Below are 14,880 nucleotides of genomic sequence, written 5' to 3' on the forward strand. Positions count from 1 at the left end.
CATTATTAAAGATCTTGCGTAGGGTGTACATATCCTATTCACAAACTTTACTTTCTGCATTTGTGACTTCCAGACTGTTTAACACAACCCATTCAAACTCCTATGTCATCTGTCACAATGCAGTTGCAAATTGCGCTCAATAGATGGCCCTATGGAACAGATTTCTGCAGTCTCGACACCAGCCTTAGAATCCCTACAATGCAGAAGGAGGCCATTTGGCCCATCGAAACTGCACCAAATACAATCCCACCCAAGCACTATTCTTGCAGCCCCATGTATTTACCTGCTAATGACTCTAAGGGTTAATTTAGCATGGCCAATCCACCTAACGCACACACCTTTGGAGTGTGGGAGGAAGCCAGAGCACCCGGAGGAAACCCACGCAGACAGGGAGAGAACATGCACACTCCACACAGGCAGTGACCCAAGCTGGAAATCAAACCTGGGTCTCTAGCGCTGTGAGACAGCAGTGCTAACCACTGTGCACCTTGTCCCCATCTTGTGCATTGAAAGAAAGCTCACATGTACCAAATGACTACAAACAATGCCATGAACATTTGACATGTGTTCAAAACATGAATATTAATAAACTGGGCAGCATGGTGCACAGTGATTAGCACTGCTGCCTCATAGCACCAGGGACCCGGGTTCATCTCCGGCCTTGGGTGACTGTCTGTGTGGAGTTTGCACATTCTCCCCACATCTGTGTGGGTTTCCTCCGGGTGCTCCGGTTTCCTCTCAGTCTAAAAATGTACAGGTTAGGTGGATTGGCCATGCTAAATTGTCCCAAGGTGTGTAGGTTAGAGGGATTAGCCGTGGTAAATGTATGGGATTACAGGGTTGTGGTGGAAGGGTAGGCAGAGTGCCTGGACAAGATATTCCATCAGAGAGTTGATGCAGACTCAACGGCTGAAGCTTTACCACCTTGCCCGCCACAGAATCGGAGCGGGCGAGGGTCCGACAACGGAAATCTTTGTTGACCTTGGGCGGGAATTTCTGGTCTCGCCCGAGCGAGGGCGTAAAGTCCTGCCCAACGAGCCAATGGCCTCCTTCTGCACTGTAGGGATTCTATGTAAAGAAAATGTTTTATATGAAAGGATGATGTTTGAAGCTTCATCAATGCTGTTTCATTGAATGTTTTTGAATGTGCTAAGTTTGGGACAGTACAGGAGTAGAGTTCCCAGGACAACTACAGTGATCTTGAAACTTTGGAACTGCCTGGATAAGGTTGGGGGTCAGAAAGTTCTACATTTGAACATCAAATCCCAGCATTTACATTGAACAGGACACTGGACTACTGCTCAACAAGATTAGTATCTCTTGTATTTATATTAACGATGGAACAAGTCTGACACATAAAAAACCCACTACACCTAAATCTTTCCAAGGCAAACTCTCCCTCCCATCTTTCTCTGTGACGAACACCATGACCGATCAGCTCATTTTGAATGAACATTTGGACAGCAGCTGGAAAAGAGGGTTCATTTAGATAGTGTAAATGACATTTGTTGGAAAGTTTGCAGCCAACTCAGGCCAAAGTGTTTCTGTAAAGCAGAGCTCCAACGCTATTTTTAAATGGTTTCCATCTAAAGCCCATGCATTGACCAAATGGACCAAGGCACCACTGAGATTTGAACTCAGGATCTCCTATTTATTAGACAAGTGCTTTAAGCACCGACACGGTGGCACAGTGGTTAGCACTGCTGCCTCACAGCACCAGGAAGCTGGATTCAATTCCCAGCTTGGGGTCACTGTCCGCGGAGTCTGCATGTTCTCCCTACGTCTGCGTGTGTTTCCTCCGGGTGCTCCGGTTTCCAAAAGAAATGCTGGTTAGCTGCATTGGCCATGCTAAATTCTCCCTCAGTGTACCCGAACAGGCACTGGAGTGTAGCGACTAGGGATTTTCACAGTAATTTCATTGCAGTGTTAAAGTAAGTCTACTTGTGACACTAATAAATAAACTCAAACTTAACTAAGTCACAGCGCCAACTACAATGATGCCCAACGTGGGGCTCAAGCCTACGACCCTGTGATAAAATGCCTCATGCGCTACTGACCGAGGCAACCGGGCGCGCACACTGTCTGACAAGGAAAGAGCTGAACTAAGAAGGTGTGACCAAGTTGCAGGGGAAGCTGGAGCCCGGTTCAGTTAAAATCAAAGCGAACTCACTGCGACATTTTCAAGGAACTCGGCCGAAACTGGACAAGAACAGCCACTGAGCGGCGCACTCTTCCGCTTGTGATGAGACGCAGGAAACATTGAAACATTAGGAACAGGAGTAGGTCATTCAGCCCCTTGAGCCTGCTCCATCACTCAACTAGGTCATGGCTGATTGGCATCTCAGCTCCCTTTCGCTGTATTTGCTCTATATCCCTTTGCACCGCAACTAACAAAAACCTAACTTCGTATTGAAAGCTTCAACTGTCGTAGCCTTTTACAGGACAGAGTTCCAGTTTTCCACAACCCCTTTGTGTCACAAAGTGCTTCCTAATTTCCCTTGTGATTGCCTTGGCTCCATTTTTAAGATTACACCCCCTTGCTCTTGATTTCCCCATGACAGGGAACAGTTTCTCGGTATTTACTGCATAAAATCCTTTTAAACACTCGAATATATCACCCCATCTTCTAAACTCAAAGGGAATGAAACCCAAGTTTATGCAACCTGTTCCCGTAATTCAACCCTCTAAGCTTAGGCATAATTCAGGTGCCTCTATTTGTAATCTGCCCAAGGTCATTACGTCCTTCCTGATGTCTGATGCTCAAAACTGAACACGGAACTCCAGTTGGCATCTGACCAAGGGACAACCCTTTCTATTCCATTCGCTTGAGAAAAAAGAACGACATTCAGAAAGGTGCAACAGGAGAAGTCACAATTCTTTTTACCAGATTCCTAAAATATGTGCCAACACGTCCTTCGTCATTATCCTGGCCCACACATACATTGGAAGGGGTTCTCTTCTGTTGACCAAAGGCCCAACATTACAGGAGTCAATATATCCAGGGACCAACATAATTCAGTCATTTAGTGTTACCAAATGCAAAACACACCTTCTTCCAAACATCTTTGCACAGTTATATCCATGTTGGTGCAGGACAAAGTTTGACTTCCAAAGACAAGTTATGCGATATTTTAAACTGGAAGTTGAAAATAACAGTGCAATGATAAAGGCTGCAACATTCCAATTTCTATTTCTCTGTAACCATGGTGGTTAAAGAATAAAGAAAAGTACACCACAGGAACGGGAACAGGCCCTTCGGCCCTCCAAACCCATGCCAATCATGACGCCCGAACTAAACTAAAAAAAACCTTCTGCCCTTACTCGGAGTTTGCACATTCTCCTCGTGTCTGCGTGGGTTTCCTCCGGGTGCTCCGGTTTCCTCCCACAGTCCAAAGATGTGCGGATTAGGTTGATTGGCCATGCTAAAAATTGCCCTTAGTGTCCTGAGATGCATAGGTTAGAGGGATTAGTGGGTAAATATGTAGGGATATGGGAGTAGGGCCTGGGTGGGATTGTGGTCGGTGCAGACTCGATGGGCCGAATGGCCTCTTTCTGTACTGTAGGGTTTCTATGATTTCTATGAATATCCTTCCGTTCCCTCCCTTTTCATGTATCCATCCAGATGTCTCTTAAATGTTGCTAATGTGCCTGCTTCCACTACCTCCTCTGGTAGCGGGTTCCAGACACCCACCACTCTCTGCGTGAAAAACCTCCCCCGCACATCTCCCTTAAACCTTCCCCCTCTCACCTTGAACCTGGTGCCCCCTTGTAATTGACACTTCCACCCTGGGGAAAAAAAAGCCTCTGACTATCCATCCGGTCTATGCCTTTCATAATTTTGTCGCCTTCTATCAGGTCTCCCCTCAGTCTCCATCTTTCCAGTGAAAACAATCCTAGTTTATTCAACCTCTCCTCACAGGCAACGCCCTCAGGACCAGGCAACACCCTGGTGTGTGGCCTTGCTGTGTGCAATTTGACTGACACATAACCACCATTGACGACACTTCAAGAGACCTTCAATGGTGGTGAAATAATTTGGAACGTGAAGGACTCTTAAATCCTTCTTCCTTTCACCAAAACAGCTGATGGAATCATTGCCAAAAGATCAAAGTTCAAAAGGTTTCAGTTTCTTGCTAATGCAGTGTGATTTGCTAGCTGCACGACTGTATTTTCTGCCTGTTTAGAAATACTGGTGCTTAAAGCACTTGCTAATCACTGGAGTACTGTGAAAATGGGCATCAGTGCAGACCCATGGTAAATGGTCAATTTCTGAGTGAAGAAAGACTATTTCAACTCCTGACGGTGTCAGTGATAAGGGGTTATCAATTTAAAAACATCGCAAAAGACTGAAGCAATAGGCAAGGCAAAATTTCTTCAGGTAGCTTGATGCACTGTAGCACATTTCGCCACAGTGAGTAATTCAGGCTGAAGCTTCCAAGGGAAATGCGTGAATATTTAGAGTAAAGTTAGATTCAAAGCTTTGGGACAGGTCACATCAGTGGAATTTATTTTGGATGACTGTCAAGGAGTCGGTATGCACATGATGGGCCAAATGGCCTCCTTTAGCACTATGACTATCTGTGGCTCTATTCTATCAAGAGATTTATTTTTATTCTTTCATGGAATGTGGGCATTGTTGGCAAGGCCAGCACTTGTTGCCCATCTCTAATTACCTTGAACTGAGTGGCTTGCTAGGCCATTTCAGAGGGCAGTTAAGAGCCAACCATATGGCTGTGGATGGAGGCACATCAAACAGAACAACAGATTTCCTTCCCTAAAGGGCATTCGTGAAGCAGATGGGCCTTCACAACAACTGATGACAGTTTTGTGGTCACTCTTACTGATGCATTGATTGAGTATAAATTCAACAAGCTGCCAGGGTGGGATTTGAACCCATGTCCCCAGAGTCTGGGCCTCTGGGTGACTAGTTCAGCAATATTACCACAATGTCACCATCGCTACCATAACCGTATGTGTGCTGAATGTGACCAGAAGACAGATACAATCATTAGTTTGATGGGCAGATAAAACTCACAAATAGAAAAGAGTGAAGTTATTTGATAGAATTATAGAATCCCTATAATGCAGAAGGAGACCATCGGCCCATCAAGCCTGCACCGACAACAATCCCACCCAGACCGGCCTTATCCTCATAACCCCATGTATTTACCCTGCTAATCTTCCTGACACTGAGGGGCAATTTAACATGGCCAATCAACCTAACCGCACATCTTTCCAAATTCTATGGAAGGAAATGTAACTTGATCATCACTACAATATTTCACTGACTATAATGAATTACTAAGTGATAAATACCTAATTATTGCAACTTTGTCAGATATCAGATGAGGTATGGTCAGGCTACATGATCTATAAATAGCTCAAAACTAGCAACAAGACTTACTTTTTGATTCTTTCAGCAAACGATGCTGCCGTGTCCAGGATATTTTGAACTGTAATGACAATATCTTGAACCATGTGGATCTTGCCGATTAATCCTTTCTTTTCAGAGTCCTGGAACCAATAATAAACATGCTGTCAGGAGAGCAGAACAAATAAAGGAGGTGACAGGACATGATGGACAACATGCTACGCGTGAAACATTAGAACACAGGCATGATGGTTTTGTCGCGTTTTGTTCTATCACAGTCCGGTGTGACATTGAAAAATCAGGCTCACTCATAGAAAATGGCTCACTTTGCGTCGATATAGAGGTTTCACAATATAGATATTCCGTCTGGCGGGATGCCTGAGGGAGAGCAGAGGCCATTCTATTGTAATGCCAGCAGCTTGTGGGCTTATATGTTTCACTGGTTTACTGGAGGTTATGAGCGACTGTGAAAGCAAGAATCATAGAATCCTTACATGCAGAAAGAGGCCATTCGGCCCATCGAGTCTGTACCAACTCTTCGACAAAGCACCAAGCTCACCCCATCCCTGCCAATCCCCCCTAACCTACACATCTTGGGGCACAAAGGGGCAATTTACCATGGCCAATCCACCTAACCCTCACATCTTTGGACTATGGGAGGAAACCGGAGCACCCGGAGGAAACCCACACAGACACTTTCCTCATTCCTACAGACACTTTCCCCATTCCCTAGACACCTTCCCCATTCCCTAGACACTTTCCCCATTCCCTCAACACTTTCTTCATTCCCTACAGACACTTCCCCCACTCCCGAGGCGCCTCCCCCCAATCCGCAGACATCTCTCCCCATTCCGTAGACACCTCCCCCATTCCGTAGACACCTCCCCCATTCCGTAGACATCTCCCCCATTCCGTAGACACTTCCCCCATTCCCTCGACACCTCTCCCATTCTGTGATGGACAAGTCAGACATTTTCCCCATTCCCTACGCACATATTGGGTGTACGTCAAATACAAAATGTTTAATTACCAGATATTGAGATTACTTCAAGTTAGTCAGGTGAATAAAAGCAGTGGACGTAAATTCAATTATTGAAATCTAAATTAAAGCAGATGCTTTATTACCAAGAATTTCTTTACACAGAGGGAGATTAATGCTTGGAATGATGTGCTAATGGAGACAAAACATTGGGGACATTGAAATTGTTTAATGGAAGATTTAGAATAAAAGGGAGATGAGCTTTGATGGATTAAATGACCTTTTCTCATCTTTGCTTTCTCATAGGAGAAGAATGAGGTAAAACTCGAGAAGATAAAGCAGTACAACTATAAGTCACCATGCCGTCTTAAGCTGGCATGAAAATGGACGTCCCTTCATCATTTAATTAAGCTTTTCAAAACAATAATTTCTCTTGCAAGTGAAAAATTCTTGATAAAAATAATGCTATAATGGAGATGGTAAATGCCACAAGTAAGTTCTGAAGTGACTATTTACCAATGGTTAATTCCATGGGACTTAGAATCATAGAATCCTACAGTGCAGGAGGAGACCACTTGGCCCATCGAGTCTGCACCCACCCTATCACAGGCCCTATCCCCATAACCCCATGCATTTACCCTAAGGGGCAATTTAGCATGGCCAATCCACCTGAGTCGCACATCTTTGGACTGTGAGAGGAAACTGGAGTGCCCGGAGGAAACCCATGCAGACACGGGAGAACGTGCAAACTCCCCACAGACAGTGACCTGAGGCTGGAATTGAACCCATGTCCATGGCGCTGTGATGCAGCAGTGCTGACCACTGTGTCACCGTGCCAACATCGGCTCTCTGACAAGAATGGAGGCAAATTCTAACAGGATTAGACAGGGTAGATTCAGAAAAAATGTTCATGATGGTGAGGGAGTTCAGAACTAGGGGTCATAGTTTGAGGATAAGAATCGCTACAGTGCAGAAGGAAGCCATTCAGCCTATTGAGTCTGTACCGACTCTCTGACAGTGCATTCTGCCCAGGCCCTACCCAGCAGCCCCATGTAGTTCTCCCTAACCCACACATCTTAAGCTTAAATTTTTAAGTTTATTCATTACTGTCACAAGTTGGCTTACATTAACACTGCAATGAAGTTACTGTGAAAATCCCCAAGTCACTTCGGCACCTGATCGCATACACTGAGGGAGAATTTAGCATGGCCAATGCATCTAACCAGCACGTCTTTTGGATTGTGGGAGGAAACCGGAGTACCTGGAGGAAACCCACACATACACGGGGAGAACATGCAGACTCTGCAATTGAACGCAGGACCCTGGCACTGTGAAATAGAAATGTTGAATTCCACAGATTTAGCACTCTTTGGGTGAAGCAATTTCTCCTCACCTCAGTCCTAGGATGGCACGGTGGCACAGTGGTTAGAACTGCTGCCTCACAGTGCCAGAGACCCGGGTTCGATTCCCGGCTTGGGTGACTGTCTGTGTGGAGTTTGCACGTTCTCCCCGTATCTGCTTGGGTTTCCTCCGGGTGCTTCGGTTTCCTCCCACATTCCAAAGATGTGCAGGTTAGGTGCATTCGCCATGCTAAGTTCCCCCTCAGTGTACCCGAACAGATGCCGGAGTGTGACGACTGGGGGATTTTCACAGTAACTTCATTGCAGTGTTAATGTAAGCCTACTTGTGACACTAATAAATAAACTTTAAACTTAGTCAAAACTACCTCAATCCTCACTGTGATGGTAAGGATAGTGTAAAGAGACTCATGAATCCAAGGACCATAAGGACGAAAGCTTTCAAAGTAAGATAATGATAAAAGCACAGAGCCCATGGAGATGACTGATGGGCAGGTTCCTACAATCAGCAGTCTACATCTGTAGCTTCACTGCTTGCAAACCACTTTCAGTTCCTGCTCAGTTTCTGAGGGTTTGCTGCATTGGAATGAATAGCAGCAGGGTGGGACACTGGGACCGAGCATGGCTAAGTCAAAGCTGGCCTAAAAACTGGTCTCCAGTCTTCCTGGCTCAAACGTTTATTCACGCATGTTCCACTCAAAGGATAAACGGTTGCCTCCATGACACGGAATGGCAATGCAAATGTTCCATGGGTTGAACACAGCATATTAATTCATTTTTTTCCATTGCTGGTGCGACGGTACAAAGACAAACTATAAAATCCTACTGTGAGCTTCTGTATGCTTTTGATACACGTTGAGGACATGTCTTGACTTCAGAGAATAACCTTGGCTCTGCCTTGCATGTAGTTATTAATCAAATAACTCACATATGGACTATAAAACAGAGGACCAGCCCATTCAGTCCAAATGGCTCATGCCATTGATTAGGCCCCATAAGAGCCTCCTCCCATCAGCACGGTGGCACAGTGGTTAGCACTGCTGCCTCACAGCGCCAGGGACCCAGGTTCGATTCCAGCCTTGGGCGACTCTCTGGGCGGAATTTTCCCGTGGGACACGGACCATGCGAAGGCCCGTTGACCTCGGGTGGGATTTTCTGGTCTTGGGGTGAGTGTGGCCGGAACATCCCACCCTGTGTGTGGAGTTTGCACGTTCTCCCCGTGTCTGTGTGGGTTTCCTCCGGGTACTCCGGTTTTCTCCCACAGTTCACAAAGTTGTGCAGGTTCGGTGGATTGGCCGTGCTAAATTGTCCCAAGATATATAGGTTGAGGGATTAGCGGGGTAAATACGTGGGGTTACGGGGTAAGCTTGGGTAAGAGTGGGTGCAGACCCGTTGGGCCAAATGGCCTCCTTCTGCACTATAAGGATTCTTTGGTTCTTCGTCTAACACTATTAACATATCCTTCTATTCCTTTAATTAGCTTTGTGTTAAACATTTAAATGTTATCCCTCTCAATGACTAACAATTATTAATAATAATCGAATAATCTTAGTAGCCACTTGTGCATTTGGTGCCAGTTTGGAATTGTGTGCTCTGCCCCAGCTAAGTCAATGCAGTTTGATCTCCTCAGTCTGGCCATGACAAGCCACTGGTGAAAATCTACCTGCCATTGCAGAGATGAGAACAGGAAGCTTGCTGTTCACACAATGGAGTCAAGCAACGCTTCCCACAAACCTCCAGGACAGGTTTGCACTTGCAGCTTCAGGTGCAAGGTACAACTGAGAGCAGAAGGTGAGACTCCTGCTGGGTTTATTCTCACTCCCCGATCAAGCAGCACAACAAGATGAAAACATTACTTTGCAGCACAACGCGTGGCTGTTTCTGGTCACAGATCTCAGACTGGAATCATTGTGGATCTAAACTCCACCGTCCCCAACACTGTCGGCACGGGGAGAGGAACTTTGCTGAATAGCTCAGGCTTTCTTTGTCATTTCACTGAGAATCAATTTAAGTTAAGGGGAGCCAATGGCCTAGTGGTATTATCACTAGATTATCAATCCAGAAACTCAGCCAATGTCCTGGGGACCAGGTGCAAATCTCATCATGGCAGATGATGGAATTTGAATTCAATAAATGATACCTGGAATTAAGGATCTAATGACCATGAAACCATTGTTGGAAAAATTGACTAATATCCTTTGAGGGAAGAAAATCTGCCATTCTGGGGTAGCCTTTTCCACCCTTCCTACGATGAGGACCAGTATCCAAGGTCATCCAATGCCATCATGCAGTGAAGAGTTGGGAAAATAAGCTGCCCGCTCCACATGGGTGGCAGAGACAGTCACCTTGTGGCAATAATGAGGTTAGGTCGTCAATCTTACCTAAAATTAGATGAAATTTTTTACAGCTCAGAAACAGGCCATTGAGCCAAAATGCTCTACGCCAGTGTTTATGCTCCACATTAGTCTTGTTCCATTCTACTTCAGTTAACTCTTGATGTGGTTTAATGCTGAAGAAGGGTGAGCAGGCTTGGATAGAAAATAGAACATAGAAAAGCTACAGCACAAACAGGCCCTTCGGCCCACAAGTTGCGCTGACCAATTTATAATATAATAAAGGTTGTTATGTTCATTGAAGTAATCACTGGGATCTGTCTTGATATTTTGCCCAGAACAGCTCTTTCTTTGTCCCCAAACCTCCCATCGCACTTGTTCAGGGATCCCAGATTTCCCCATTGCCCGTTTTCTGCTTGTTAACGGCGGCACAGTGGTTAGCACTGCTGCTTCACAGCACCAGGGACCCGGGTTCGATTCCCGGCTTGGGTCACTGTCTGTGCAGAGTCTGCACGTTCTCCCCGTGTCTGCGTGGATTTCCTCCGCGTGTTCCGGTTCCCTCCCACATTCTGAAAGATGCGCTGGTTAGGTGCAATGGCCATGCTAAATTCTCCCTCAGTGTACCCGAACAGGCGCCAGAGTGTGGTGATAAGGGAATTTTCACAGTAACTTCATTGCAGTGTTAATGTAAGCCTACTCATGACACTAATAAATAGACTTAAACTTATTATCTCAGAGTTGATCATGGCCAAGGAGAGATAGATACCATATGACTGCTGACCCTGTCTCTAGCTCACTGGCCTGAATATTAAAAGTCGATGATTATATGCATTCAGAGAAGGCCTAATCTGAAATGTAGTTTAAATTGCAAGCTCACTCTTCAAAATGATAATTTCCCACAGAAAATAACATAGATATAGATGTTGAATATTTCTCTACTATAAATATTCTACAGAAACAAATAGTAATCTATACAGTGCAGAATTGGAACAAAAAAATCTTGGAACATAGACACTAGAAGTAGGAGTAGGCCATTTGGCACGGTAGCACAGTGGTTAGCACTGCTGGTTCACAGCTCCAGGGTCCTGGGTTCGATTCCCGGCTCAGGTCACTGTCTGTGTGGAGTTTGCACATTCTCCTCGTGTCTGCGTGGGTTTCCTCCGGGTGCTCCGGTTTCCTCCCACAGTCCAAAGATGTGCGGGTTAGGTTGATTGGCCAGGTTAAAAATTGCCCCTGAGATTCGTAGGTTAGCGGGATTAGCGGGTAAAATATGTGGGGGTAGGGCCTGGGTGGGATTGTGGTCGGTGCAGACTCGATGGGCCGAATGGCCTCCTTCTGCACTGTAGGGTTTCTATTTGGCCCTTTGAGCCTGCTCTGCCATTCATTATGATTGTGGCCGACCATCAAATTCAATATCATAGAATCATACAGCGCAGAAGAGGCCATTCGACCCATCGAGTCTGCACTGACACATTAGAAACACCTGAAATCCCATCTAATCCCATCTGCCAGCACTTGGCCCATAGCCCTGAATGTTATGATGTGCCAAGCGCTCATCCAGATACTTTCCAAAGGATGTGAGGCAACCCGCCTCCACCACCCTCCCAGACAGCGCATTCCAGACCGTCACCACCCTCTGGGTAAAAACGTTTTCCTTCACATCCCCCCTAATCCTCCTGCCCCTCACCTTGAACCTATGTCGCCTCCTGATATCCCTGCCCCCCCCATACCCCTTGATCCCTTTCGCCTCAAGAGCTATATCTAATTTCTCTAATTAAGAACATAAGAAATAGGAGCAGGAGTAGGCCATCTGGCCCTTCGAGCCTGCCCCGCCATTCAACAAGATCATGGCTGATCTGAAGCGAATCAGTTCCACTTACCCGCCTGCTCCCCATATCTCCTAATTCCCTTATCGATCAGAAAACTATCGACCCGTGATTTAAACATATTCAACGAGGAAGCCTCCACCACTTCAATGGGCAGAGAATTCCAGAGATTCACTACCCTCTGAGAGAAGAAGTTCCCCCTCAACTCTGTTCTGAACCGGCCCCCCCTTATTTTGAGGCTGTGCCCTCTAGTTCTGGGGGTTTCCCTTCTAAGTGGAAAGAATCTCTCCACCTCTACCCTATCCAGCCCCTTCATTATCTTATATGTCTCTATAAGATCACCCCTCATCCTTCTAAACTCCAACGAGCACAGACCCAATCTGTTCAATCTCTCCTCATAAGCTACACCCCTCATCTCCGGTATCAACCTGGTGAACCTTCTCTGCACTCCTTCCAAGGCCAATATATCCTTTTGCAAATAAGGGGACCAAAACTGCACACAGTACTCCAGTTGCGGCCTCACCAGTGCCTTGTACAGTTGCAGCAAGACCTCCCTGCTTTTATATTCTATCCCCCTCGCGATAAAAGCCAACATTCCGTTCGCCTTCTTGATCACCTGCTGCACCTGCAGACTGAGTTTTTGCGATTCGTGCACAAGGACCCCCAGGTCCCTCTGCACAGTCGCACGATGTAATTTTTCTCCATTTAAATAATATTCCAATTTACTATTATTTCTTCCAAAGTGGATAACCTCACATTTGCTAACGTTATATTCCATCTGCCAGATCCTCGCCCACTCGTAATTGTATCCAATTATAATGCCTTTCACAATCTCAGGAGGTCCGTGCAGCTTATCAAATGCTTCTCAAATATTTGGAATGCAAAATGTAGTTTAAATACAAGTTCACTCTTCAAAATGATAATTTCCCACAGAAAATAATATAGATATAGATGTTGGATATTTCTCTACCATGTTTTACAATTTATATAAAGTTACTGTCTTCATTATATATAAATTTTGTTTAATTATAAGGTGGAGGGCATTAATGGGGTTGAGTTTGAGCAAATCTAAAGACATACTTGCTGAAACTGGGGTGTAGTGGGGTGAGGAGGTGCATGCTTGTAATTTTTCGCTCTGTAAATAAATGTTAGACTGGATAAAGGTTGGCTCTTGTACTATCCTTCAACAATTAGTGGCACAATGGAAAGCGCGTTGGTCTTTTGGACAGCACGGTGGCACAGTGGTTAGCACTGCTGCCTCACAGCTTGAGGGACACGGGTTCAATTCCCAACTTGGGTCACTTTCCGTGTGGAGTTTGCACTTTCTCCCTGGGTCTCCGTGGGTTTCCTCCGGGTGCTCCGGTTTCATCCCACAGTCCAAAGATGTACGGGTTAGGTTGATTGGCCACGCTAAATTGCCCCTTAGTGTCCCGGGATGCATTGGTTAGAGGAATTAGCGGGATAAATATGTGGAGTTAAGGGGATGATTTACCGCTCAACTTGCTGCATGTTTCGTGGCGACAGGAGGAGGCCCACCATTGGCCGGCAGAGGGATCTTCTGGTTCTGCCTTTGTCAATGGTGTTGCCAGTTGCCCTTTCCACCGTGAAACCAAATAGGGCAGCACGGTGGCACAACGATTAGTAATGCTGCCTCACAGGAGACCCAGGTTCGATTCCCGACTTGGTTGACTGTGCGGAGTCTACATATTCTCCCCGTGTCTGCGTGGGTTTCCTCCGGGTGTTCCAATTTCATCCCACAGTCCGAAAGATATGCTGGTTAGGTGCATTGGCCATGCTAAATTCTCCCTCAGTGTACCCGAACAGGCGCCGGAGTGTGGTGACCAGAGGATTTTCAAAGTAATTTCATTGCAGTGTTAATGTAAGCCTAATCTGACACGAATAAATAAATAAACTTAAACATCCCAAGTGCAAGTTTTTAAAAGCCAATGTTGCATTAAGGTAAGAAATCACAATGATTAGATTTTTAATATAATTTTTAAACCACATTACTGGGAAAATAAATGTGTAAAACAACAACTAACTAAAATTGGCAAAATGAGATAAATCATGCTACAATGGGTAAAATGAGGCATTTGATCGCAATGATTTCAAGCTTCATTTTGGGTCTTGAGTTTAGGACAATTAATTGGCTTCCTCATCACCAGCCAAGGTAACCCTTCCTCAAGACGCTATCTTCTTCCCTATGAGAGAACACATCAGTGTCTACATCTCTTGACCCCAAATGAGCACGAGTCACTTCACAATAAATTAGACCAGTTATTATAAAAATCTAGGTTAACAGTGAGCTTTTAACATTCCCAGGACCACGGAGACACTCCAAAAGCTTTTGCAAAATGCCACCTTGTATTTAACAAGCCCTGCACCTTCAAGTCTGCAGCATTCCGAGTTTCATTAAGGAACTCGAGTGGAAAATAGGTTAGAGGTCATTGCAAGCTGTCGGCAGGACTGGAAGATCGGAAAGTTCTGGACCTTAACTGTGTTTATCTATCCACTGATGCTGCCAAACCGGCTGAGTTTATCCAGCGTTTCCTGTTTTCACTCCTTTTTCTATCTAAGTTTCAATCCATGTTGCCCCCACAATGAGGAATATTGGATGCGCCCCTTCTCTTACAGGGTAAGTTCATCTCCCAAATTCTGTATTTATCATGCACCTATTAGGGACCCATAGAAGAAAATCTATCCCCTTGAATTCAGATTTCTCCAATCAGACTTGAAGAATTCTGACAATGATCTCCCTGTGATGGTGTGGTGAACCACTGTTACTACATGTATGTGCCTGGACACACCCATGCTGCACCTGGCCCGAGACTCCTCCCTTTCCACCTGAGACCCCTCCCTTTCCACCCAGAGTGGGATATAAAGGTGATGGTCCCTCCTCCTTGCCTCAGTCCAGACCAGGTCGGCTACAAGGGTGTGCTCCTGTTCTCTGTGAATAAAAGCCTATTAGTTTTCCCTCACAATCAGAAGTCTTCGCGTCGTAATTGATAGTGCA

General features: G+C 45.5%; 1 protein-coding gene across 1 annotated transcript in view; it reads right to left on the reverse strand.

Annotated features, from left to right (window-relative positions):
• LOC144511296 (multiple C2 and transmembrane domain-containing protein 2-like) overlaps nucleotides 1-14,880 on the reverse strand; it is a 447,793-nt gene that overhangs the window by 42,098 nt on the left and 390,815 nt on the right. The window contains exon 19 of the mRNA XM_078241512.1: nucleotides 5,405-5,514. Coding sequence (XP_078097638.1) covers nucleotides 5,405-5,514 — 110 coding nt within the window. The remainder of the gene's footprint in view (nucleotides 1-5,404; nucleotides 5,515-14,880) is intronic.

This window comes from Mustelus asterias, chromosome 24, assembly GCF_964213995.1.
Source record: "Mustelus asterias chromosome 24, sMusAst1.hap1.1, whole genome shotgun sequence".
Classification (NCBI taxonomy): Eukaryota; Metazoa; Chordata; class Chondrichthyes; order Carcharhiniformes; family Triakidae; genus Mustelus; species Mustelus asterias.